At 41.7% G+C, this 25,469-nt stretch overlaps 2 protein-coding genes across 3 annotated transcripts in view; both read right to left on the reverse strand.

Moving 5' to 3' along the window:
* The window catches only part of Kat14 (lysine acetyltransferase 14), a 32,046-nt gene extending 18,328 nt beyond the window's left edge, over nt 1-13,718 (reverse strand). For both annotated transcript variants that reach the window (XM_090351949.1, XM_090351950.1), the window contains exons 1-5: nt 13,460-13,718; nt 11,091-11,209; nt 4,837-4,958; nt 1,227-1,408; nt 235-651 (exon numbers count right to left, since the gene is read on the reverse strand). In XM_090351949.1, coding sequence (XP_090208075.1) covers nt 235-651; nt 1,227-1,408; nt 4,837-4,958; nt 11,091-11,209; nt 13,460-13,718 — 1,099 coding nt within the window. The remainder of the gene's footprint in view (nt 1-234; nt 652-1,226; nt 1,409-4,836; nt 4,959-11,090; nt 11,210-13,459) is intronic.
* Nucleotides 13,719-14,018: 300 nt separating this feature from the next.
* On the reverse strand, nt 14,019-18,268 carry Pet117 (PET117 cytochrome c oxidase chaperone). Its single transcript, XM_090351951.1, has 2 exons — nt 18,080-18,268; nt 14,019-14,168 (listed from the first exon to the last, which is right to left on the reverse strand). Exons 1-2 carry the CDS (start codon nt 18,173-18,175, stop codon nt 14,022-14,024), a joined length of 243 nt encoding a protein of 80 aa, XP_090208077.1. The 5' UTR covers nt 18,176-18,268; the 3' UTR covers nt 14,019-14,021.
* Between the last annotated feature and the right edge of the window lie 7,201 nt (nt 18,269-25,469).

The raw sequence follows: 25,469 nt of genomic DNA on the forward strand, positions 1-25,469 counted from the left end.
GTGGTAGACCGCTAGCCTTGAGTACAAAGTGGCTTCGGGACAGTACCCAGGCCTTGAGTTCAAGCCACACAACCTAAATAAATAAATACGGAAAATAGGAAGGAGGAAGGAAATAAAGGAAGTAACTTAGGAAGGGAGACAGAAACACAGAGCATATAGCCCTCAGAGAAAACTCGGACATTTATTTTAACACCCCTACCCAAGAACACAAGGTCCAGATATTTTAAGTCTTACCATGAAACAAGGCTTGAGGTGGCATAACATCTGGAATCAGATCTGCTTCTGAAAGCAAACTAGGCGTGGCAGAATGAGAGGCTGGTGTCCCAGGGGCCGAAAAATCCAGAGAGGGAGAAGGAGAAGGGCTGGTCAGTGGGGTTCGGTCAGAAGAGCTCAAAGATGAAAAGTCAATCACTTCTCCTTTCTCAAGAATCACATCTGGTCTACGACTTCGGCTTATGAATTTTACAGGGGTGGAAGATGTGCTTCTGTCAAGAAAGCCTGCTGCTTCCTTCTGGGCTCTTCTAATGTCTTTTGCTTCCTGTGTTCGAGACCTTTTCTCTTTTAATTCCATGGCAGATTCCACAGGATTTCGACTTGCCCGTTTTCTGAGTCCCTCAACAGTAATGATGGGATCTAACATGGGTTTTGAGGCTGCCAGAAAAGGATAAACATCAAATGTTAACATAACTATTCAGCTTCAGTTTCTTTATTTTACTACTGTGAACTCAGTGCTATGCTTACAATAGATAAATGTCCAAAGTAGGTGCCAGCAGTGGTGGGATGGTACAGTGTTTGCTTAGCATGCACAAAGACCTGGGTTTAATTCCTTGGTACCATACATAGTAAAAGCTAGAAGTGGTGCTGTGGCTTAAGTGGAAGAGTGCTAGCCTTGAGGAAAAAGCCCAAGGTCATTGCTCAGGTCTTGAGTTCAAATCCCAGGACTGGCAAAAAAAATTAAAAAAAAGAAATGTTGTCATCTAATAGGATCAATTAAATAAAATATAGCAGACCTACATGCACTATAATTGAAAGATGTGTAAGCATACTGGAGGAAAATGAAGAAGAAATACATTTATGTGTTTTTATCAAATAGAATACAAAAATATGTCAACGTAAGTTTTCAAGTGAAACAGCTCCAGAAACAATGACCTAAGCCTCATAAAAGCAGACATACTTGCCTGGCCCTGGCCTGACTAACTCCTTTTGTGCTTTTCTCACAACAGTACCTTTTACTTTCAAAGTGGAGGCAGACAACTTCTCTCCTTCAGGTTTCATTGTTGGAGGCTTGTTATGAACAAGTTTCCACCATCCGGGTTCTCCAAATTCTTGAGCACCTGAACGGAAATACATAGGACTTCCCACACTAAGGCAGCCTGCTACTGTGCTCCACCATGTCGAAGTCTTTTTCCTAAAGAATCAAAAGAATTTAAAAACCATTGGTATTTCAATTTTATTATTATATGGAAAATATATTCCATGCAGGTGTGACTTCTTGCCAGTGATATATTCTTTTTATTGTAACAGGCCCATAATCATCAAAAGAGGTTCTAGAGTCTTCCTGGCTTCAATTTCTGGCTCTATAACCTAGTTACACAGGAGGCTGAGATCTAAGGATCATGGTTTGAAGCCAACTCAAGCAGTAAAGTATACAGAACTCTTATTTCCAATTAACCATCAAAAAAGTCAGAAATGATATGTATCTATGACATACAAACCCTCAGCCTAATTTTAATTCTGTTCTAAAATCTAAGTGCCAGTGATTGTATATAAAGATTCCCTTCTTGAGTACTTATTTGTTATACATGTCATTTGAAATAGGATGTAAAAATCAATGTTAATAAATTCTTTAATAAAAAAAGTCAGAAATGGAAGTATATATGGCTCAAGTGGGAGAATGATAGTCCTTTTTTTTCTTTTTTTGTCAGTCATGAGACTTGAACTCTGGGTTTGGGCATTGTCCCTAAGCTCTTCAGCTCACGGCTACCACCCTACCCCATGAGCCACAGTTCCAATTTCAGTTTTCTGGTGGGTAATTGGAGAGGTGTTTAGTGCTCAGGATTGCTTTGAAGAGTGATCCTCAGATCTCAGCCTCCTGAGTAGCTATGATTACAGGTGTGAGCCACTGCGCCTCTTGAGAGAATCCTAGTCTTAAGCAGAAAAAAGCTCAGGGACACTACTCTGGACTGACACAATTAAAAACCAAAAATAAACAAATAAATAAATAAAATAATAAAAACCAAAAACAAAACCAACTTCCCATAAGAGCCGTCCTGATTCTACAGTTCTTAAAAAATAGCTTTCATTAAGCTACATTTTTTTTTTTTTTGGTCGTCATGGAGCTTGAACTCTGGGTCCGGGCACACTGTCCCTGAGCTCTTCAGCTCAAGGTTAGTGTTTTACCACTTTGAGCCACAGTGCTACTTCAGGTTTTCTGGTGATTAATTAGTGATAAGAGTCTCATGGATTTAAGTGCCTAGCTGGCTTGGAACCACTATCCTCGGATTTCAGTCTCCTTAGTAGCTAGGATTACAGGCAAGAGCCACCAGCCTGGCTAATTAAGCTACTTTTTAATGTAAATTAAGCAGTGTTAGGAGTAGGCATTTGGAGACTCAAGTTAATCTAAATCCTAAATCTAAATCCTAGTATATAATGTCATCCAAAGAGAGGACTGATACATTTCTCAGATTTTTTGCCTAGATACATTGGCATGGTAATAACATTACATGACAGTCTAGCATCATGGTTCATGCCTATAATCCTAGTTACTCAGAAGCTGAAATCTGAGGATCCTAGTTCAAAATTTAAGTATTTCGGGGCTGGAAGTGTGTCTTAGTGGTAGAGTGCTTGCCTAGCATGCATGAAACCCTGGGTTTAATTCCTTAGTATAACATAAACAGAAAAAGCTGGAAGTGGCACTATGGCTCAAGTGGTAGAGCCCGAGCCTTGGGCACAGAGAGGCTCAGGGACAGAGCCCAAGCCCTGAATTCAAGCCCCAGGACCAGCAAAAAGAAACTTAAACAAGTATCTCTTTCAGATCCTGCTTAAAATTCTCTTGAGTAATACCCCAAAGTAGAATTGCCAGATAATTCGGTAATCCTATACTGAATTTGGGGAACCATTAATTTTCCAAAATGATTATGTGACTGTGCATTCCCTTCAATGGTATACCACTGGTATAAAGATTCTACTTGTTCCATATTCCCAACGGTGATTTTTTTTTTCCCACTTTCTTTCCCCCTAACTTAATTTGGATCTGGCTACATACTCTTAAACTGGCCTAGAATTCATGATCCTTCTGTCTCAGCTTCCTGAGTACTAGAACTTCAGGTATGGGCCATTGTGTCTGCATTTTCCTGTTTTCATAGTTACTATCTCATTAGGTTTGTTATCTCACTGCAACTATAATTTGCATTTTCCTAATGATCAGTGATTTGGGGTTTTTTTGTTGCTGTTGTTGCTGTCATGGGGCTTAAACTTGGTACTGTCCCTGAACTGTTTCATTCAAGGCTAGCACTCTACCACTTAAGCCACAGCTCTACTTCCAGTTTTTTGGTGGTTATTTGGACTTACGAGTCTCATGGACTTTCCTGCCCAGACTGGCTTTGAAACATGATACTCAAATTTCAGCCACCTAAGTAGCTAGGATTATAGACATGAGCCTGGTCTTAAGCCTTTTTTTTTTTTTAAATTGTCCTTACTGGCCACTTTTCCATCTTTGAATAGATGGTTATTCAAGATTTGTTGGACAATGATGCTTCTTTGTCCACCTCTCATCAGAAGCAGCAATGATCATTGCACAAATTCCCAACATTTGGAAGGGAAAGTTCTTTTGGTTATCCTGAATCCTACAGTATGAGCAGGCTGCTCTAAAAACAGGCACACAGAGCTTCCTGCCTCAGGGCTGGAGGTGGGGAATGAGTAGATGCCACTATGCTAAGACTGAGAATGACCAAAGTTAACCAAAATTTATTCAAGCCTTCCCTTAGAAGTTGCAAGCCTTTATTAAGACTCTCTCAAGCTCCAAAGTAATTACCTTAAACAGATTCTATCAGTGCAATTATGGTCTAGGTGAGGAGACAGATTTCTGGTGCTTCCTACTCCACCACCATCTTCTCAGGATCCTCCTTTTTGAAGTGTAATTACTATGAATATGTTCTATCGCATTCATCAAATCTAACCTCTATATACTTTAAGATATATCACTCATGTACAAATAAGAGAGCTACCTCAATTACAAGATGTATTAAAGCTGTCAGAAATTTTACAATGCAAAGAACATTAAATGTGCTTAAAAATCACAAAAATCAAAGCCAGGCGTGGTGGCTCACACCTGTAATCCTACCTACTCAGGCTGAGATCTGAGGATTTTGTTCAAAGCTCAGGCACTAAAGACCATGAGACTCTTATCTCCAATTAACCACTAGAAAATGAGAAATGGTGCTGTAGTTTAAGGGGTAAGGTGGTAGCCTTGAGCTGAAGAGCTCAGGAAAAGCGCCCAGGCCAGGCCCAGTTCAAGCCCCATGACCCATTAAAAAAACAAAAACAAACAAAAAAACCTGCTAAATCATTATAATAAAACAGATCTTCTATTCTTGTGATAAAGAACCAGACATAGTGTTAATTCTTTTCTCAGCACCCTTATAAAAAACTCAAGAACTAAAATCGCTCCTTGTAAAACGTAATGAGCTTATTCTGTATATCACCTTTACAATACCTAAAAAAAAATATTTTAGAGGAAATAAAAAAATACAATAAATCTGTAACAGAGCTACATGATGCAGTCTCAAATAATGTCTATTTTGTACTGGACATTTTCAAGGGTAAAATTCACATTACCTATTTCCCAGTAAAAACGTCCAGTGTTTCTCAATAAAGGCACAGATATCTTCTTTCCACCTGAAGTAACCTTGACGTCCACTTCCTTCCAGAGACAAGTTGTACATTGCCAACATAACAACCTGAAACACAATGAAATGACTGAGATCAGTGTGATCAGTGATGTTTTTCTTTTTTTAGGGGGGAGGGGGGGACTGGTGGGCAGTCAGGAGGGTGTCAATCTTAAATCCTGAATAGGAATGATAAGAAGGGAAGAAACAGGAAAGGATGATAGCCTGGAATATTCTGGATACAGATATTAATACGCTTTTTTTGGGGGGCCAGTCCTGGGCTTGAGCTCAGGGCCTGAACACTGTCCTTGGATTTCTCTAGGCTAGCGCTCTACCACTTGAGCCTCAATACCACTTCCAGCTTTTTTCCCTATGTATGCAGTACTGAGGAATCAAACCTGGGTCTTCCTGCATGCTAGCAAGCACTCTACCTCTAGGCCAACTCCCGGCCCTATCTTTTTAAAAAATTAAGAGACATCACTAATCCAAACAGTCATGTGCAGTTGCTCTTGGTGTTAAATATATAGGGCTGAAAGGTGGCTGAGCTAATGGCTATACAATGGACTAATAACTAGTAACCAGAATACTAAACAGTTGCTCCACAGGGCAGCTGTCTAGTCCAGCTACTATTTTCTGATTGATGATGCTACCCATTATTAATATTTTGAAAATCCCTTCAGAATATATTTATCTCAGCTCTTTGTAGGAAAAACACAAAACTTTCAGAGATGTAAATAATGTCAAAGGCCATCCATGCAGTGGCTTGGCCATCTTTAGTTGTGGAATTTTTCTTCAAATGTTCTCAGTCTATTCATAGAGAAATGTAAGATGCCCCACAGCTCACTGTGAGAACTCCAGTATGAGGAGAACTCCTTATCTACTTCTCTTTTTTTGCCACTTCTGGAGTTTGAATTCAAGGCCTGGACACTGTCCCTGAGCTTCTTTTGCTCAAGGTTAGCACTTTACCACTTGAGCCACAGCACCACCTCCAGTTTTTTCTGTTTATGTGGTATTGAGGAATTGATCCCAGGACTTCATGCATGCTAGGCAAGCATTCTACCACTAACCACATTTCCAATCCCTCCACATCTATTTTTATAGATGAGTATTCATAATCCTAAATGGGAAGTATTTTCTGGAAACATGAATATCACACACTTGTCAGGGTCTTTCGTCTGGGGTCCCTCTTGATCAGCAGGAGGGATAGGGAAAACACACCCCGACCAGGATGAGCCGAGCAAGGAGATAACTCACTGACCACCTGCACCCAGCCCTCCTTCCCCGGAGGACAATCAGATGAGTCAGGGAGGTTCGTCAAGGCAGGAATCTCTAACCCCCAAACCCCCTCCTAAGGAAGTCCCTCCAGTTAATATACCCTCACTATGGGTCTCAGCAAAGAGTGATAAAGCAATAACACATTTGTAACGAATGGTGATCAAGTCTTGCCCCCTGCCTCTTGTCTTGCCTTGTCTCAGCACAAAGTTATTACACATGGCTCCCAGCACACGCTCACTGTAAAAGACTTTAATAATAAAAGAGAAAAGAAAGGAAGTAAAAAATCACTTGAAATCCACCATCAAGAAATAACCAATTGGGCCAGGAGCATGGCCTAGTGGTAGAGTGCTTACCTAGCACACTCAAAGCCTTGGGTTCAATTCCTCAGTACCACATACACAGAAAAAGTTGCAAATGGTGCTATGGCTCAAGTAGTAGAGTACTAGTCTTGAGAATGATCAAGAACAGTGCCCAGGCCCTGGGTTCAAGCTCCAGGACTGGCAAAAACGTATCATCATCATCAAGAAATAATCACTTCTAACATTTCTGAGGCTATTTTTTTCATACATTTCTTTGCATGAGTATGTAAATATTATATGCAATTTTATATAAATAGATAAAACTGTAGACATTCAAAAGTCATTTTCCAGGTAATAAAAATCAAAATTTACTTTGGGACAAGGAAACAGAACAGAGAGAATTTAAAAAATAATTCTAAAATAATCCTTCTTGGGGCCAGGAGTTTGGCCTAGTGGTAGAGTGCTTGCCTAGCATGCACGAAGACCCGGGGTTCAATTCCTCGGTACCCCACATTCATAGCAAAAAGCCGGAAGTGGTGCTGAGGCTCAAGTGGTAGAGCTCTAGCCTTGAGAAAGCCCAAGGACAGTGCTCAAGCCCTGAGCCCAAGCCCAGGACTGGCAAAAAAAAAAAAAAATAATAATAATAATCCTTCTTTCCACAAGGAGCTTTTAGGAGTTTGGTAAAGTACAATTAATTAATGGCCCAACCTCTTTGTTCATAGTATTAAATCCCCAGCAATCTTACAAGTAAACAACCCACTAACAGAGTTTCAGTTTTCCCCATCCCTCAACTTACAACACTCCACTCTATAATTTTATGAACATTTTCCAAATGTCTTCCACTTAGTTTTGAATCTAGTCAGTATCAGTCAACATATACCTTCCTTTAAACAAACAACATTCACAGGTATTGTTCAATTGGCGTGAAGTTTCAGTTTGGGAAGATTAACAAAAAAAAGGTCTGGGAGCTGGGAATGTGGCTTAGTGACATGAGTGCTTGTCTAGCATACATGAAGCCCTGGGATCCATTGCTCAGAACCCCATATACAGAAAAAGTAAGGAGTGGTGCTATGGCTCAAATGGTAGAGTGCTAGCTGAGTTCAAGCCCCAGGACTGGGGTGTGTGTGGGGGGAGGGGAAAGTTCCGGAGATGGAGAAGGATGGTCGTACTGATTCTATGTAAATGTATAGAATGCCACTGAAATATATACTGAAAAGGGTATATCTTAGTATAATTTAAAGAAAAAGTCATTGTTCAATAACTATGGATGAGCACTCAGAAACATGCATTTACTGGTCATCTCAATAGTATATATGGGTGTTGTTTATATCAACTACTATCAGTATATTTAAGACATTTCAAGACTCTTAAAATGCACTTATTTACTGGGAAAAGCATATCTTACAGAAAAAAATCCATTGTTCCTTGTGGAATAATTTGTGATCTATAAAATGAATTCCAGTTTAGTTTCTTGCTCTCTTTCTACCAGAGTAGTTCATCAGCAAGAAAACCAGTCTTGTGGACCAATGAATCCCCAGGAGCCTACCTCAGGGCTGGTGCTGCAACAGCAGAAACTCAGAACTATCTGTTGAAGAACTAGAAAAATAATGAGCACAAATAGTAACATCTTGACCAGACTGAGGTTGGAAGCCAGCTGTGGCAGAAAAGTCAGAGATTCTTATCTCCAATTAACCACCAAAGAGTTTAAAAAGTGGTAAAGGACTAGCCTTAATTGAAAAAGCTAAGGAGCCCAGCTAACAGCTCATTCCAGTAATCCTAGTTACTCAGGAGACTGAGATCTGAAGATCATAGTTCAAAGCCAGGCAGGGCAGGAAAGTCTATGATAGATACTCTTACTTCCAATTAACCACAAAAAGGCGGAAGTGTAGCTGTGGCTCAAGTGGTAGAATGCTAGCCTTGAACAGTGAAGCTCAGGGACAGTACTCAGGCTGCGTTCAATACCCAGGACCAGCAAAAAAAAAAAAAAAAAAAAAAAAAAAAAAAAACCTAAAGCCCAGGCCTTGAAATTCAAGCACACGCATACACATACACAACGTATGATCATTGCTATCATTCCCAGATATTTGATGGAAGTTTCTCCTATCAGAGAGTCCACACAGCCTCCAAGGAGGAAGAGGGAAAGATAAGAGGGGCATAGAGGAAAAGCCCCTTCCAGACAGACCTCTTTACTATTGGGATTTCATAAAGTAATCAAAACTCTGTTTATTATAAGCAGTTTTCCTTACTAATTATAATAAATCAACAAGTACTAAAGTTATTAAGATTTTAAAAAGATAGCACAGATTCCAATATTTTAAGTTTTAGAAACAGCAATGAAGCAAAAACTAGCTGATTGTCTTTCAGGTCTTCTACCAAGAACCAGACTTGAGCTGGGTATGGTGATAGTACATGCCTGTAATACCAGCCCTCACAAGGCACAAATAAGGAGATCAAAAGCTCCATACTGGTTAGGCACTGGTGGCTCTCTCCTGTAATCCTAGCTACTCAGAAGACTGTGATATGAGGATCCAGGTCCAAAGCCAGCTCAAGGAGGAAAGCCCATGAGACACCTATCTCCAATTACCCACCAGAAAACCAGAAGTAGTGCTATCGTTTAAAGTGGAAGAGTGCTAGTATTGAGCAAGAGAGCTCAGGGACAGCACCCAAGCACACCAAACTGTACTATATAGTGAGACCCCGACTTTAAAGAAGAAAAGCAAAAAAAGTATATGTGCAAAAGCTAAAATACTTTTCAAGTAACTAAATTATGATTAGACTAGAAAGTCTAATCATGTATTCTGAATAATTTTTTCTTTCCCCCAGTATAGGCTTGAGTTTAGGAGTCCCTAAAGCATTGTCCTTGGGCTTTCTCAAGGCTGGAGTTCTACCACTTGAGCAACAGCACCACTTCTGGCTTTTTTTTCCCCCCTATGTATGTGGTACCGAGGAATTGAATCCAGATCTTTATGCATGTTAGGCAAGCCCTCTACCACTAGGCCAAACTCCCAACCCCATATTCTGGGTAATGGAAACAAAAGTTAGCCTTTCTTTTAAAAGCAACCTCTAGAAAAAAATCATTTTTTAAATGAGAAATTCCATATATCTTTGTAACTTTTAGGAGAAGCTACTTGTTGGCCGTATCTTACAAGACATATCCATCTATGTGTTTGCAATACTGTTAATATTAATGTGACCTTGCCTACCCAGAATACTGTTCCACATTGAGAAAAGACCTCAATAACAGTATTCAGGAGATTTTTATCTTCAATTCAAAGTTCCCTTCATTGTTAACTTTTTTTGGCAAGTCAAAAAAAAGGCTTCCTAAATTTACTACGGACTTCATGAGATGTCCTAATAAAGGACTTCATGAGATGTCCTAATAAAGCACTGATAACTAAGGTAACAATTTCAGGCTGCTACAGCAACAACAATTTACTAGAAATTCAGTGAGAGGTCTAAACATTATCATCTAGAATTCTTCTCATTACTGTTTGTTTTCTTCAAAGCAAAAAATACTAAGGGTTACTAACTTGTTGATCTATTTATGATGTAAATATGTGTGGAATGTACTCCGCCCAGGGGGTAAGCCCCTTATCTGTACCAAAACCACAGTAGTCTCCAGGCCTACAAAAGTGCCTGCTTTACCTTAGGACTTAGGATTTCTTAAATATATAAAAAGAAAACAATAATACACTTCAAACTGAAGGGTAGAAATTGTAGTTAAATAGTAGAGTGCTTACTTAGCATTTACAGGGCCCCAAGATTGAGTCCCAAAATCATAAACAAATATTAAATAAATTCTTCTTTTTTTTTGCGGGGGGGGGGGTGGTGCTAGTTATAGTCAACTCAGGGCCTGGGTATTGTACTTGAACTCTTTTGCTTATGGCTAATGCTGTACCATTTTGAGCCAGAGTACCACTTTTGGTTTCCAGGTGGTTAATTGGAGATGAGTCTTTCAGGACTTTTTTTTTTGGGGGGGGGGGGAGTGTCATGGGGCTTGAACTCAGCCTGGACCCTGTCCCTGAGTTCTTCAGCTCAAGGCTACCACTCTACGCCTGGGCCTGGGAGTTGTCTCAGAGTTCTTCAGCTACCCCTTCCCCCTGCCCCTCCCCCCGAAAAAATCAAAAGATGCTAAAATGGTCTTGAATGTTGTTATGTAGCAGCACTACTTCCAAATCTACTTCTTATGCAACCATCCTATGGCTCCACTGCACTAAAAGCATAGCTAACAAAAATGTGAACCTCAGGAAGTGGTGCTATGGCTCCAGAGATAGGGCGGCAGCCCTGAACTGAAGAGCTCAGGGACAACACCCAGGCCCAGCATGCAAGCCCCTCAGGAAAAAAAAAAAGTGAACCTGATTTTCAATTAAAACATCAAAGGTCGGTATTATACCCCCTTATGTATTTAAAGATAAAAGATTTTAAAAACAAGAGAATTGCGAACTTAAGTCACATAGATAACAAGTGGTTTTTGTTGTTTTTAACCAAGACTCCAGTTTCCAGACTTCTGGGAATGTCTGGAAAGTACCCCTTAACTCAAAAGCCCACAAGTTCTTCTCCACAGATAACCCTTCCACCAATTTTTTCAAAGGACCAACCCAACGAATTCTAGAAGAGAACATTTACTTACTTGCTGCCATGTTAGCTTCAGCCGCTCATACTGCTCCTTGCCATCTGCTGAGCAATCTGAACAAGTAAACCTAAAAAAGTTATCACCCTTAAGGTAACTGAGCTGTTCCCTCAGCTGACCTAGGAGGAAAACAAAAAAGTTACAACACAGGTTTATCTTAAAAGCAGCAAATCCACAGCTTTCTTTCAGCAACTTATCAACCAGATTTCCATTTTCCCAAGCCTGAGTTTTTCCCCTTTTCTCAATCAAGCCACAATTGCAGGATGAGAGCAGAAAAAAAATATTTTCAGTCTTCTAAAGTTCATGCTCCCAGGCTCTGCAGTTCCTTAACTTTAGAGGAAAAAGGTACTGGAAAAGCAGGTATGATTGCTCCAACTGGATTTCCAACTGTCACATTCCTGATGCTTTCACTCAGGTTTCTTCATACATTCTTTGAGTTACTGCCTGCCAAGCACTAGACTAAGGCAGACATGGTACCTGGTCGCATCAGTTTACAAGTCTACAAGGGCTACGCAGGTCACAACTGTACAGTGGCTTTCCATTCTTATGGCACATCTGAACTACCCAGAGAATTGTTTTCCCTAACTATGCCTACAGCTGCCCCAAGTGAAATGAACCAATCTGAGGTGGAATGTACGCCTGTGCATCCAAGTTCCCAGGTAATGCTGATGCTCTTTGAACATGGAAAGCACAGGAGCATAATGTAGTGTGCACCACAGAGGCAATGTGAGGGCACCAAAAGGGGGTGCCAATTGACATTAGGGAAACAGGAAATTAAGAGGAATTTGCTGGAGGGCCTGAAGAACTAGGAAATGTAGAGGTGAAGACCGGGGAGGCTTGAAAAACATATTCTAGAGAAGAAACGAAAATGTGCCTAGTGGATCAGAATTGTTTGCAGACAACAAAAACTTTCCCCTAATCACAAAGTTCTGTTTATGGATAGGAACAGAGAGGCTGAAGTTAGTAGGAACCTGCTTACAAAGGGCACTTTAAATATACGTTGAGCCCAGTGCTAGTTGCTCCCATCTATAATTCTAGCTCCTCAGAAGACCCTGAGACTCTTAACTCCAATTAACCATCAGAAAGCAGGAAGTAGAGCTGTGGCTCAACAAGATAGAGCTCTAGCCCTGAGGGAAAAAGCAGGGACAATGCCTGGGGCATTGTGACAAAAATAAAAATATGTGAAGACCAAAAGAAAGCTACAGATATTTGGACAGAACCCTGTGTCAATAAAATGAGATAGTTTGGAAGCAAAAGCCAGTTTTGAAGTCCTAGTTTTTAGGCTGTTTTGCCATAAAGATGTTGTAACAGTATCCATTAACCTCAACAGTTGAATCCATTTTCACAAAAATGTTTCCACATGCCAGAAAATGACCTACTTCACAATAATATATGTAAATATATGTGCATATAAAAATTTCACTTGGCTCTAAATTCTCTTACACCAACCATTCTTCTAGTACTTACTTTTTTTTTTTCTAGTCTTTTATTTTGGTACAAATTGTATGATAGCAGGCAAAACATTCAAACTAGGATGCTAGCAGCTGAAACACTCAAGGTGTATGCATATGACTCTTGCCAGCAGATAAGGAAGTCTGAAAGTGTGAAACAAATGGTACTAGGAAAAGGAACCAAACAACTTTAATTTGACAATAGCAGTTGTCCATGTATTAAACCTCACAGTAATTTTTATGCTCTTGAACTTCAAGTGGGCCTAGAATTTGGTCCCCAACCCATAACATAATCTTTTCTTTTGTGCCAGTCATGGGACTTGAACTCAGGGCCTGGTTGCTATCCCTGAGCTAATTTTGCTCAAGGCTAGTAACCCATCACTAGAGCCAGAACTCTACTTCTAGCTATTTGGTAGTTTATTGGAGATAAAAGTCTCTCAGATTTTCCTGCCGGGCTGGTCTTGAGCCACGATCCTCAGATCTCAGCATCCAAAGAAGCAACAATTATAGGTGTGCACCACGGGTACCCAGCCCTTTATATAATCTTATTAAACATGGTTAGTACTTTAAATAACATGGGATTTCAAATTTTATAATTTTTTTTTATTGAGTTACCATCAAGAATATTCATTTAGGGCAGGAGGTGGGGACCTGAGTTCAAACCCCAGTAAGGCCAAAAAAAAAAAGTTAATTTAACAATGGGATGGAAGTTGACAATAACTTTTATTAGTACAAACGTCTGCATGTCATATAAATTTGTATATAATCAGCTAAATTAATAATAAATATAATCATTATGCTTTTATTTAAGTCTACTTTTACATTCATGTGTCTTTTCTTTCACAGTCTGGAAACACTTCACACTGAGCTTTTTTCCTCAAGGAACTGATAAATTAAAGGAATTGAGAAGCTCCTTACTGGCTGGTATCCATTTCTGGCACTTGTCACAGAAGTAGGACAGCTGTTCCTCCATCCATGACACATCTCCTTCATCACTGTTGAGGGAATCCCCACTCTGGTCATGAGATAAGTCCACTGACGCCTGATCCTCCGATTCTACAATCAGGAGAGTCTCTCCTTCCACCTCTCCCTCCTCCAGCCCTTCTGAGGTGGATGTTCTTGTGGCCTCATCATCATGTCGGCTTATCAAACTGCTCAGGTGGATATTATTATCCATCCTTTCTTTCTCACTGGCTCAGAAATGCTTTTTCAGTAATAACCCTAACCTCAAGACACTGAATTGCCCAAGGGCTGGAACCAGAATCCTACAGACAAACTCTTCAAAAAAAAAAAAAGCCTCTGCCCAAAATTCTTTATTCTTAAAGTTCTGTCTTTTTTATTTGATCAAAATTTAGGACACTGGCCAAAAACAGCTGTTGTTTAAAAAAAAAAAAAAAAAAGGCACTAAATAAGCTATTCTCTGTAACACAACACACACAACTCAATACTGTATGTCCCAGTATTCCACATTCATTTAAAGTCATGTTTTCTGAGATCCTTTTTCCAACATCTTCTCTCTTTCTGCTTCAAGTTGCTCAGTCAAAATAATCTGTTCTCCCAAAAGACGAATATTTTCCTTTTTCCGATTCTGCCTTTCAATGTCTCTGATTACTCCATCACGAAGCCTCTAAAAACATTAAGAAACAGATTTTAATAACACCCTCAACAGGAGACACTCATCCTTGTGCCTTTCAAATCTAAACAACAGTACTACCAAAATACACTTAAAAACATTCAGGAGCCGGGAGTTTTGCCTAGTTGTAGAGTGCTTGCTTGCCTAGCATGCACAAAGACCTGGTTTGATTCCTTGGTACCACATACACAGAAAAAGCCAGAAGTGGTGCTGTGGCTCATGTGGTAGAGCTCTAGCCTTGGGACTGCCATAGGACAGCGCTCAGGCCCTGAGATCACACCCCAGGATTGGCCAAAAAAAAAAAAAAAAAAAAAAAAAAATTCAGACTGGGCTGGAATGTATGTGGCTTAGTGGTAGAGTGCTTGCCTAGCATTCATGAAGCCTTGGATTTGATTCCTCAGTATCACATACATAGAAAAAGGTAGAAGTGGTGCTGTAGCTCAAGTTGTACAGTGCTAACCTGAGCAAAAGAAGCTCAGGGACAGCGCCTAGGCCCTAAATTCAAGCCCCAGAACTGGCACAAAAATAAAAAAAAAAATCAGATTATAGATTGTAAATACCCAATTACCATTTTAATTTTTTTCTTCTTTCCTTTTTGTGGGTCACAAGGCCTTGAATTTAGGATGAGGACACTAGTCACTGAGCTCTTTTGCTCAAAGCTAGTACTCTGTCACTTTGAGCCACAGCTCTACTTCCAGCTTTCTCATGTATGATTGGAGATAGAGTCCCACAAAATGCCCTGCCTAGGCTGGCTTCGAACTGTGATACACAGATCTCAACCTCCTAAGTAGCCGGGTTACAGGTGTGAGCCACCAGTCCCGGGCTCCTTTCACATTTTACAAAATTAATAAATACAAAACAATAACACACATTAATGAAAAATAAAAGCTGGCATTATTAATTTGAAAGTTTAATTAATATTTGATTCTTCAAATACTTGATGGAGCTGGATGCCAGTGGCTCACACAAGTAATCTCATTTCTGGTTAAACTCTCATTTCTGGTTAAACTCTCATTTCTAATTAAACACTAAGATCTGGAAGTGGAACTGTGACTCAAGCATTTAAACCCCAGGACCTGCACACCAAAAACAAACAACAACAACAAAAAACCTCACAAAATACTCTAGTAAGTTTGTTTTGGGGGCTTGAACTTGGGTCCTGGGCACTGTCTCTGAGCTCTTTTTGCTCAAGGCTAGTGTTCTATCACTTTCAGCCAAGTGATTGCATCACACATCCTTCTTATATTACTAACCACCAAAGATCTCTCTTAGGTGGCTGTCATTCTAACACCTACCTGCAACTCTGGCTTAGTCAGATACTTGCCCTATGCAGGGCTAGGAGTTTAGCCTAGTGGTAGAGTGCTTGCCTAGCATGCATGAAGACCCAGGTTCGATTCCTCAGTACCACATACATAGAAAAAGGTGGAAGTGGTGCTGTGGCTCAAGTGGAAGAGCTCTCTCTAGCCTTGAGAAGGCTCAAGGATAGTGTTCAGGCTCTGAGTTTAAGATCCAGGACTGTCAACTGGACATGGTGGCTCATGCCTATAATCCTAGCTACTCAGGAGGCTGAGATCTGAGGATTGTGGGTTCAAAGTCACAGGCACTAAAGAAACTGAGACTCTTCAATCAATCACTAGAAAATGGGAAGTGGGGCTGTGGCTCAGGGGTAGGGTGGTAGCCTTGAGCTGAAGAGCTCAGGGATAGTGCCCAGGCCCAGGGTTAAAGCCCCATGACCCACAAAAAAAGGGGGAGGAGGGGCTATGCCCTGATAAGCCTATTATATGTTGCAAAATATGCACTGAATTTCCCCCAACCAACCACACATTAACATTCAGCAACAGACTGCCTACCATTCAGTGACAGACTTAGACTGCCTGACTGGGACCTGTAACTTGCTTCACTGCCCAGTGTCTCCAAAGAGGATAATCATATAACATACCCGTAGCCTGGCGGTAACCAACAGTCAAAGTTAGAGGTCATTTCTACCAAATGACCAGCATAAACTTGAAAATTTATAAAATGAACCACCATACTTGGTCTTTGCTGGGGAACAGTGAGGATTAAGGATGAGGTATACAGTGCCTTGTCTTGTATGTGGCAGACGCTCAGGAAACAATAGTTATTCTTTAATTTATTGTTTCCTTGACCGTCCCAACACATCCACCATGCCAATCTGATCCTACTCTTTCTCCCGGCTACAAAGTGGGTCTCTAATGGAGGTCTGGATACAAAACAAACAGGTTACTCATCACTAACTTCCACATAAAGAAGTTTCGGTGTTCTCTCATTTTTCCCTTCTCTAAAAGTTCTCAACCCTGGTTATGGATTAAAGTCTTCTAGAGAGCTGGAAGTGTGGCTCAGTGGTATCAGCACTTTAGTATCAAGCATAAGACTCTTGGTTCAAAATCCAGAATTGCCAAATAAATTAACTTAAGAAACTTAAAGTTTTCCAGGTGACTTTCAGAACATATAGAAACTGAATCCCCACACGCAAGAGTTTAATTAGTGTGGAATAAGGGGCCCAACCTTGATTGTTCAAACTTCCCACAAACCTGTGCTGTACATATATGTGTAGCTAAGGCACCAGATAAATCTCTAACTATCCCTAGCCTTTTCTCTTGAAAAGGCTTCGCTAATTTCAGGACTACAGTGACATCCTGTATTCTTCCATCACCATCATTTTCTGTTCTTTCTAAGCAGGAAATCTCCTGCCTCTACTCCAAAAGCTAACCTGGTGCAGTTATACTTTACTTTCAAACCTCTAATCTCTTTCCTTCCTTGTCATCATTGATCCTCTCAACTGGCTCCAAATACTTGTGCCATTCACATACTTCCAAGCCTTCCATTTCCAGTTTATGGACAGCAGAGACAAACCTTAGCTGCCTTCATATACCATAGCACCAGTCAAAAGGCTCTGGTCAGGCACATCAAGACTGTTTAGTTTGATTCACTTGGATTTTTTACTTCCACTCTTGGCCAACTAGGCTCAACCCAATTTGTCAAAGTAATGAATGACCTGCTTACAAATATTTTAGCACAGCTACACATTTTTTTTTAATAGTCTGTAGAGTCTTTGTTCCTTGATTCCTTACCTTTGTAACCATATTCCCCAAGTGCCCAGTGTACTGCCTGGCACTTAGTGATAAGGTCACTAACTGCCAACTTGAATAAGAAGATACTACTGACAGAGTAGATGGTCAGCACTCGTTAGTAAAGCACAGAGAAAAGTTTTCTGAAACAAAGCACTGAAAAGAAAAGTGGAGAAGATGGTACCTTTACCGTTCCCGGAATCTAATTTCCACTGTAATAGGTTAAATTAAGCAAACACCCCCCCACCTCATCTAAAATCACCCTGGCTAACGGTGAGGGCGGGGGGGAGGTCGGCTAAGCAGGCTAACTTATTTTACCAGGCTCAGGCTGGAACTCGAGGCCTCGCGCGGGCTAGGCAAGCGCCCCACCGCCGAGCTGCACCCCCAACTTTTCAAACCTTTAGCACTTAGGCATTTAGGCTCCAAGACTCCTGACCCTGGGCTCGACTGGCCGCAGAAGGCTGGTACCCTGCAGAACGCACCCCCCACCCTACACCCACCCCGGAAAGAAATCCCTTCCCGCCTTCTACTTCCAAGCGGTCCCAGGGAGCAGTGGAGGGCGGCGCGCGTCACTGAGCACGCGCGGAGCGAGAGTCCCCAGCGCTTCGGGCCCGGCGCCTCAGGCGCGGGGTCCGCGAACTTCGGGAGGAGGCCGCCAGGGGCGACTCGGTCAGGCCAAGCGGGGAGACAAGAGGACCACTCCGAGAACCACGTGGGACGCCCCGCCGCCGCCGCCGCCGGAGGCCCGAGGCGCCCCCGCTACGCGCGAGCCACCCCCACCCCCCCCCCCGGAAGACACGGTCACGTGACACCGACCTGCCGGTCCTGCCGCTGCTTCAGGTGCACGCCGGCCACCGTGGCGGTCGTCAGGAGCACCGAGACGCCCAGGACCGCTTTCGAGCTTCTTGACATTCCCGCGCCGGCCGCCGAGGCCTCTTTCTCCCGTTCGCCCCGAGGCACCGTGGCTACCCCAGACCGTGAATCCTGCCCGTCCCGGCCAGGCTCGACCCCTCGAGCGCAGAGCTCTCGAGTGACGAGCGGTGCCGTCGCCAGGCCGGAACAATCAATAGCCGAGCGCCGTGCGTTTACTCCCTCCCTCCGCCCCCCCCCCCCCCCCCCACTTCCCCCAATCCCCTCACTAGGCTCCTAGGCGGACTCGATTCAAATCCCAGAGACCTGTGGTTGAAAGCTGACGCCAACATCTTGTCAGGTTTGGGATTAGGGAGGTTCTAAGCCTGAGCAATCTGGGGTATCCCCGAGGGTCGAGGTTCTCTCTGCCGGTGGCTCCAGCCCGTCCTGTGCGCCTGGGTAGACCAGGTGGTCAAACTCACTTAAGCAGAAGTCGCCTGCCTCGATGGGTGGGTTCAGAGGTGCAGGTAGGGGTCTTCACTGGAATGTGTGTTAGACCCGCAGTGAAACGGGGTACACACAGCCACCTGCCTTCACCTTGGGGCATCTGGTCAGAATGACTTTCCTTAGAATTTAAAGAGAAAGAGAGCGTTGAGTTTGTTGTTTTGGGGCGGGAGGCAGAGGGTTGAGACTGGGCCTCTTGCTTTGCAGCTCCGTCTGGCCTCGAACTTGCGATTCTCTTGTCTCTGCCTCCCGAGTGCTGGGACTACACTCTGCCTGCGGGTTATGGAGCCCAGAATCTTTTTTTCTTCTACTTCTTCCTGATACGAAATATATTGGATGGAGAGTGGAGAAATTTGCCCTTATCCTGGCCTCCTGTAACATCATCTCCTACATACCTTTGGAGTTTTGGTTTCCACAAGGGTAATGCAGGATTCCTTCTGTGTTTGTTTGTTTGTTTGTTTGTTTTTAAGCTGGAAAAATGCATTGAAAACGACCTGTTGCTCAAAGTGGTAGAGTGCTAGCCTTGAGCTGAAGAGCTCAGGGACAGTGCCCAAGTCCAGGGTTCAAGCCCCACAAATGACAAAAAAAAAAAAAAAACCACCCACACCTCAGTGGCACAATGGAAGGAGCCCCTATGAGGAGACATTTACAATTTTTCAAGGAAATTAATAAACAAGAGGTCTTGCTTAACCTCTCCCAAGGATTCTGCAACTGTCATCTGTGTTTAAATGCTTCCCCATTCAATCTCTAGTTAAGAGACCACAAATGATATGAGACATGTATGAGAGCCAGAGTGCTAGTATAGGCTCATGCCTATAATCGTAGCTACATCCTATAAACAGCCAGTCCAAAAAAGAAAGTCCCCAAGAGACTCTTATCTCTACTTAAAGAAGGAAGGAAGGAAGGAAGGAAGGAAGGAAGGGTAAAAGAAAAAGAAACACAATGAGCAAATGAAGGTGTATTGTCCAAAAAGAATTGTACTCTTCCAAAGACTTATTTATTGTAACCCTCTATGTATATAACCTTTATTTTTTAATTTTTTATCATCAGGGTAATGTATAAAGGGGTTACAGTTACATTCTCCAGATAGTAGGTGCATTACTTCTCACACATTGATATCCCTTTTCATGTTTTTGTCTCCATTTTCTTCCTCTCGCATCCCTATATTACCTTTATAATAACAAAATTGCAGAAAAGAAAAAAAATGCAATAAGGAATGGTGTTGTCCAAAAATAAATGTACTCATTACTTGGCTTAAAAACTGTAACCTCTTGGGGCCAAGAGTTTGGTCTGGTGGTAAAGTGCTTGCCTAGCATGCATGAAGACCCGGGTTCAATTCCTTGGTACCACATACATAGGAAAAAGCCAGAAGTGGTGCTGTAGCTCAAGTGGTAGAGCTCTAGCTTTGAGAAAACCCAAAGACAGTGCTCAGGCCCTAAGCTCAAGCCCAGGACTGGCAAAAAAAAAAAAATGTAACTCCATTGTACATTACCTTTATAATAACAATTAAAAAATGGGGGAAAAGGGGTCGAGAGTGTGGCCTAATGATAGAATGCTTGCTTGCCTAGTATGCACGAAGACCCAGGTTCGATTCCTTGGTACCACATACACAGAAAAAGCCAGAAGTGGTGGTATGGCTTAAGTGGTAGAACCCTAGTCTTGAGGAATGCCCAAGGACAATGCTCAGACCCTGAGCCCAAGCTCCAGGACTGAAAAAAAAAAAAAAAAAAAAAACAAAACGGGGGGGCAGGGGAGGGAAATGTAATAAAATAGACTGAGCTCATGTCTGTAAACCTAGCTACTCAGGAGGCAATCATGTTTTGATTTGAAACCAGCTCTGGCAGGAAAGTCAGTGCAACTCTTTATCTCCAATTAACCTGCATAAAGCCAGAAGTAGTGATGTCGCTCAAGTGATAGAGCATTACACTTGACCAGAAAAAGCTAAGGGATAGCATCTATGCCCTGAATTCAAGCCCCAGTACCAGTACTATTTATATCTATATCTATATATCTGTATCTCTATTTCTATAACATGCCTTCTCCAAACAGCATTCCATCCACAGCAGTTTTTACAGCCTGAAATCAGTAAAAAAAAAAAAAAAAAATTTTCCTGTGCCAGCCCTGGGGCTTAAACTTAGGACTTAGGACTTGTCCCTGAGCTTTTGTGCTCAAGGCTAGTGTTCTGCCACTTGAACCACAGCTCCATACGTGGCTTCTTGGTAGTAAATTGGAGGCTAGAGTCTCATGGACTTTTCTTCCTGGGCTGGCTTTGAACCACCATCCTCTGATCGCAGCCTCTTGAGTAGCTAGGATTAAAGGCATGAACCACTTGAAAGCAAATTTTAAAATAAAATTTCAGGCCTAATGAACTTTGGGATGAGAAAAAATTTAATTCATGGTGTATTTGTATATTTATCTAATGAAATAAAATTTTTACTAGTCTGCTTTTTGTTTTTGCTAGATCCCAGACATTTTCCCTGTAAATCATTAACCTTTAACGGAGATGCAAGTCCTTAGATTATACATCAGATAGTAAGATAAATTTTCACTCCCCCTCCCCCTTGGTCTGGGGCTCAAATTTGGCCTAGGCACTGTCCCTGAGCTTATTTTTACTTAAAGGTACCACTCTACCACTTGTGTCACAGTTCCACTTCTGGCTTTTTCTGTGATTAATTGGAGTTAAGAGACTCACAGACTTTCCTGCTAGAGTTGGCTTTAAACTGTGATCCTCAGAACTCCACCTCCCAAATAGCTAGGATTACAGGCATGAGCTGCACTGCATTCCTAGCTTTTCACTTTTATTGTTACCAATTTTTCAGTTTGTTGTCTTGAAATGTATTCTCCTTGTTAAATTTTCTCTGTGTGTTGGGCATGTATGGCTCATGCCATCCTAACTAATTCTAACTACTCAGGAGGCTGAGATCTGAGGATTGCAGTTTGAAGCCAAACAATGTAGGAAAGTCTGTGAGACTTCAATTAAGCACCAAAAAAGCTGAAAGTGGAACTGTGGCTCAAGTGGTAGAGCCCTAAGCTTGAGCAAAATTATTGAGGAATGGCACTTAAGCCCTGAGTTCAAGCCCCAAGACCAGAAAAAAAAGTTCTATGTGTGCTATGTCAAATAAAAAAGGTGGCTTGTCTGGTTAAATATTTATAAGCCCAAGCAGCATGTTGTAAATGATTGTTGTCCTTAAATTACTGAGTGACTAAGATTGACTGGGTACCACCAGACATTTAGAGGCATTTTTATGCATTAAAGTAGTTTTTATTAGTCTATGTGAATTTTTAAGTATGTGCAGTGAGTTAGAATAAATGTTCTGGAACAACTTGTAGGATTTGTCCCACTGAATATGTTCTCTCTCTTTTGTATTTCCCCTTTTCATTAAACTTTTCCAGAGAAAGACTCATTCACTGATGAACATGTTATTTATCTATTTATTTTTTGCCAGTCCTGGGACTTGAACTTAGAGCTTGGGCACTAATCCCTAAGCTTCTTTTGCTCAAGGCTAGCACTCAACCACTTGAGTCACAGCGCCATTCCCATCTTTTTCTGATAATGTAGGACTGAGGAATTAAACACAGGGCTTCATGCATGTTAACAAGCACTCTGCCACTAAGCTACTCCCAGACCCTTGTATTTTTTTTTTTTGGTCATGTTCCCTTACCTTATTGTCTTCCTAGCAATGTTCATCACATTTCTAGGAAGGCTTATTCCTACAATCATATCCCACTGAAGAAAGCTATAGGCATCAACAATGAATTTTCCTTTAATCCAACTGTGATCTGAAGAGAGAGGGAGGGAGAGGGAGAAAGAGAGCACCTAGTTGATCATCATCTATACTTTTGGAAGGGGATGGGTGGTATCCACAAATTCTGTGAGGTCAGTATGGTAGCAAAGAACACAATTATGCTGTGTGTGGGGGTGAGGGGGTGTGCTCGAGATCAAATCCAGGGCTTTTCAAATGCTAATAGTTTTAACATCTTGATCAGCTTTATTTGACAAATTGGGCAGTTCTTCATCGTATAAATATTTGGGGTTAATGGTTTAAAAAAATGCCGTGGAATTCAGAGAGACATGCCTTTTCAGGTCTTCCAGCTGCTGCAGCCTTCCACTGAGATGTTCAAAGGAACTGGTGTCTATGAACAAGACACCTCTGCAGCAAGAAAGTTGGGAAGTATGGCTGATCACTTGTTGCATCATTTGGGAGATAAGTTTCTGCTTTGCTAGGTCTCTGTTTCACCCTCTGTACTACAGTGAAAATAACGTTCGTTCTTTCATGTGCTCCCCGAGATGACTAATTAGGAGTATGACTACACCACAGACAGGCATGTGACAGTCACACATAAGAGAGTATCACATCCAGGGAGCCTCCAGTGCTCACCTGGTAGTCAGACCACCTGGGAGAGGAAGGAAGACCCAGGGAAGGCTCCAGTCACTTCTGCTGCAGGCAATGGCCCTGGATGCTTATCTTCACAAATTTTGAAATTACCCCCTTTGTTTGTAGTTGTGTAAGCCGTTTGGTGACATCCTCGCTGGCAATAGTGTACTCCTTCTAACAGAATTTGCCTAAGCTGTGAAATAGAAATCTATATCAAAATAGAGATATTCTTTGATTTCCAATGGGATTAGTTCTCATTATATGCACCTACCAAACCTCTTAACTCAGCAACACCGCACACACTGTAGCATGTCAGTTGATTCCCTTGTAATCACGTAATTCACAGGGAGCTGTGGCTTGCTATGCTGTACAGTGGGAGAAGGTCCCATTAAATATAGCCTAGAGGGGCCGGGAATTTGGCCTAGTGGTAGAGTGCTTGCCTAGCATGCATGAAGACCCAGGTTTAATTCCTTGGTACCATATACCTAGAAAAGCCAGAAGTGGTGCTGTGACTCAAGTGGTAGAGTGCTAGCCTTGAGAAAGCCCAAGGACAGTGCTCAGGCCCTAAGCTAAAAGCCTAGGACTGGAAAAAAAAAAAAAGCAGCAGCCTAGAAATACACCAAAATTCAAGACTATGGTAGCTCAGTGGTAACATGTGGAAGAATGTGGGCTTAGTCCTCAGCACATGAACACACATGCACATTTAAATTCAAGTTGAAATACAATTCCTATTGAATGTATATCACTTTTTGTACTATCCTGAGAAGGCTGGGAATGTGACTTAGTGGTACAGTGCTTGTGTAGCATGAATGAAGCCTTGGGTTTGATTCCTCGGAACTCCATAAACAGAAAAAGCCAGAAATAGCACTGGGGCTCAAGTAGTAGTGCATTAGCCTTGAGCACAGAAAAGTTCAGGGACAGTACCCAGGCCCTGAGTTCAAGCCCCAGGACTGCCCCCCCCCCACAAAGCCAGCCAAGATACACATTTGAGAGACTTGTTTCTAGTTAGCCAGCAAAAAGCCAGAAATGGCTTAATGGTAGATTATCAGCCATGAGCAAAAAGCCCCAAAATGGGTAGGGAAAGAAAATAATGGCTTGGACACACATGCCACATGTTGGCAAGGATATAGCATAGGTGGAACTCCTCCCCTGCATATGTGATGCAGCAGCTTCTCCCACATACATACAGTCAGCACACTTGTACTCCCTGGGTTCACAAAAGAAAATGTGGAAAAATATACATGGAGATTCAACCACAACAGGCAAAATCTAAACACAACCCAAGTATCTATCAGTAGGAGAGTCCGTCAGATAAAATGTATTTTCTTTAATTAATTTACTGTATTATTATAAAGGTGATGTACAAAGGGATTATAATTATGTGAGTCATGTAATGAGTACATTTCTTTTATATAGTGTCTTCTGTTACCTCATTCTCTCCCAATCCCTCCTTCCCATCTCCACCCACGAATTGTATACTTTACTTTCATCAACGTCCAGTGAGCTCCACTGCTACACATTTTCATCCTTTTTCCCTTGAATTCTGTGCTCTCCCCATCCCTCTCTCTCAGCCCCTCCCTCCCAAAGATATATATATATATGTGTGTGTGTGTGTGTGTGTGAATACACCATATATAAGGTAAAGATGACAGAATCATCAAAAACTAAAAACTAGGCCAAGAATTTGGCCTAGTGGTAGAGTGCTTACCTAGCATGCACAAAGACCCAGGTTTGATTCCTCAGTACCACATACATAGAAAAAACCAGAAGTGGTGATATGGCTCAAGTGGTAAAGCTCTAGTCCTGAGAAAACCCAAGGACAGTGCTCAGGCCCTGAGTTCAAGCCCCAGTACTGAAAAAAAAAACTAAACAATAATCTTTTATTTCTGTATCTTTGAGTTTATCTCAGTAGTGTATTATTTTATACAAATATGAAGAGGCACTTATACACTGTACCTTTGTGTTTCTCTCCCAAGAGTATCTTTTCTTGGTTTCATTGTATCTAGAATCCTGTATAATTTGTCATATCCCAATGCCTTTTAGGTCTGACTTTCACATATCAGAGAGAATGCTCACCATTTCTCTCTATATATAAGTGTATTTTCATACAGTAAAATACTGTAAGACTTTTTGTTTTTGTTAGCTGTGAGGCTTGAACTCAGGGCCTGAGTGCTGTCCATGAGCTTTTACACTCAAGGCTAGTACTCTACTAGCTTGAGCACAGCTTCACTTCCAAGAAGATTCATAAGACCCTTGTGGACTTTGAGACTCAACTACCAAAGAAACCCAAAAGCAGGCCACATACATTTAAAAAAAAAAAAAAAAGAAAAAAAGCTTGTGCTGGGAGTTCGGCCTAGTGGTAGAGTGCTTGTCTAGCATGCACAAAGACCCGGGTTTGATTCCTAGGTACCACATACATAGAAAAAAGCTGGAAGTGGTGCTGAGGCTCAAGTGGTAGAGCTCTAGCCTTGACAAAA

The sequence above is a fragment of the Megascapheus bottae genome, chromosome 18 (assembly GCF_031878675.1).
Source record: "Megascapheus bottae isolate mThoBot1 chromosome 18, mThoBot2.hap1, whole genome shotgun sequence".
Taxonomy (NCBI): Eukaryota; Metazoa; Chordata; class Mammalia; order Rodentia; family Geomyidae; genus Megascapheus; species Megascapheus bottae.